General features: G+C 49.7%; 1 protein-coding gene across 1 annotated transcript in view; it reads left to right on the forward strand.

The window, feature by feature from the left end:
- The first annotated feature begins 1378 nt into the window (after nt 1-1378).
- The window catches only part of DACH1 (dachshund family transcription factor 1), a 565727-nt gene continuing 565564 nt past the window's right edge, over nt 1379-1541 (forward strand). Inside the window, 1 exon segment of the mRNA XM_042782473.1 lies at nt 1379-1539. Coding sequence (XP_042638407.1) covers nt 1379-1539 — 161 coding nt within the window.

The following is a 1541-nucleotide window of genomic DNA, read 5'->3' on the forward strand; positions in this document are numbered from 1 at the left end:
AACGATTCTTAGTTACTTTGCATGACAGGTAAATTAATTATACAGTTTTGGGTAAGAAAAATCAGTGTGTTCTTGTTCCTACTTTGTAAATCTTCAAGGTAGCTGATCACCCTGAATTCTCTAGGTATAGCGTGATATAACAGGCATTAATGACCTGCCTCTGGAGCGAAAGTGAAGTTCTTCTGACTGATCCACATCATCGAAAGCGTTTCTTTCCAAAAACTATTAGGAAGTGAAGAATTGAATACAGAGTATTCCACTATTCTCCAGTGATTTTTGGACTACCCCCATCCCCACCCACCCACACACAACTTGAAAACTGTCCCACCTAGAATGTTCACTATCTTCAATCAAGTAAATACTTTAATGGACAAATAAAATAGATGTACACAACATACGTTTTGCTTACATGCGAATTTGCCTCAAATTAATTTCTTAACAATCACGAAGAGGATGTGTTTTCATTTCTACTCATTGGAAAAACACAGGGAGAGAAATCCTAAATCCTTTTAGAAGAGCTTGGAGCGCTCTGCTCCTCTTCAAGTTGGCAAGAGATTGGAAAAAAATACAAGCCGTCGCGGACGAAATGGAATATTAAGGAAAACCAACCTAACGGTAGTAGAACACAAGTCGATGGTCTCTCTCTTTTCCCATCGCTAATTCTGTGTCCCTGGCTTTTCCTCTCTGTCCCTCCCACAGTTCTCTGCTTATCTTCCCCCTCCCCTCCTGCCTTTCTCGCACACTCTCTCTCCCTCGGTGTCTCGCGCTCTCCGAGTCTCTGCTCCGAGTTCCTGGTTGGATAATTTGGGTTAATACTAGTGAGTGAGGTTTTTGCGGCTTCAAAGGGTATTTCAAGTTTCCGGAGCTCCTCCCCTCTGCACCGTGTGACAACAACAACTCGTCCAGCCGGCAGCCTGCACTTTTCAGCTCATTTTCTCTCTGTCATTCCCCTCTCAATCTTTGATCAATGTACTTGCCAGGGAGAACCCAAGTCCTTCAAACCTCCTCCTTTTCACCTTCATCCTTAACTTTGTGCTAGAGCGGGACCCACACAACAACAGCCGACCCTCCCCGCCCCCGCCCTCCCCCCAAAACCAGCCCCCGATCCCAGCCCCCGGAGAGGACTCGCATTTCGACTTGCGGGACACTTTTGTGCGTTTCTCTCCAGAGCGCCTCTCGCGCTCGCCCCTCCTGCGCTCGCTCTTTCTCACCCTCTCCTCCTTTCTGCCCCCTTCTCTCCCCTTTCTCCTCGTTTTCTCCTCGAGTTGTTGTTGTTGTTGCCCCCCTAGCTCCTTCTCCTCTTTATACCTCTACCCTCCCCGGGGTGTGTGGCAACTTTTCCCCTCGCTTCTCCTGCTGTTTCCCCTTATATGTGGCCATGGCAGTGCCGGCGGCTTTGATCCCTCCGACCCAGCTGGTTCCCCCTCAACCCCCAATCTCCACGTCTGCTTCCTCCTCGGGCACCACCACCTCCACCTCCTCGGCGACCTCGTCTCCGGCTCCGTCCATCGGGCCCCCGGCGTCCTCAGGGCCAACTCTGT

Source organism: Orycteropus afer, unplaced genomic scaffold (genome assembly GCF_000298275.1).
Source record: "Orycteropus afer afer isolate SDZICR_OR568_19922 unplaced genomic scaffold, OryAfe1.0 scaffold00331, whole genome shotgun sequence".
Lineage (NCBI taxonomy): Eukaryota > Metazoa > Chordata > Mammalia > Tubulidentata > Orycteropodidae > Orycteropus > Orycteropus afer.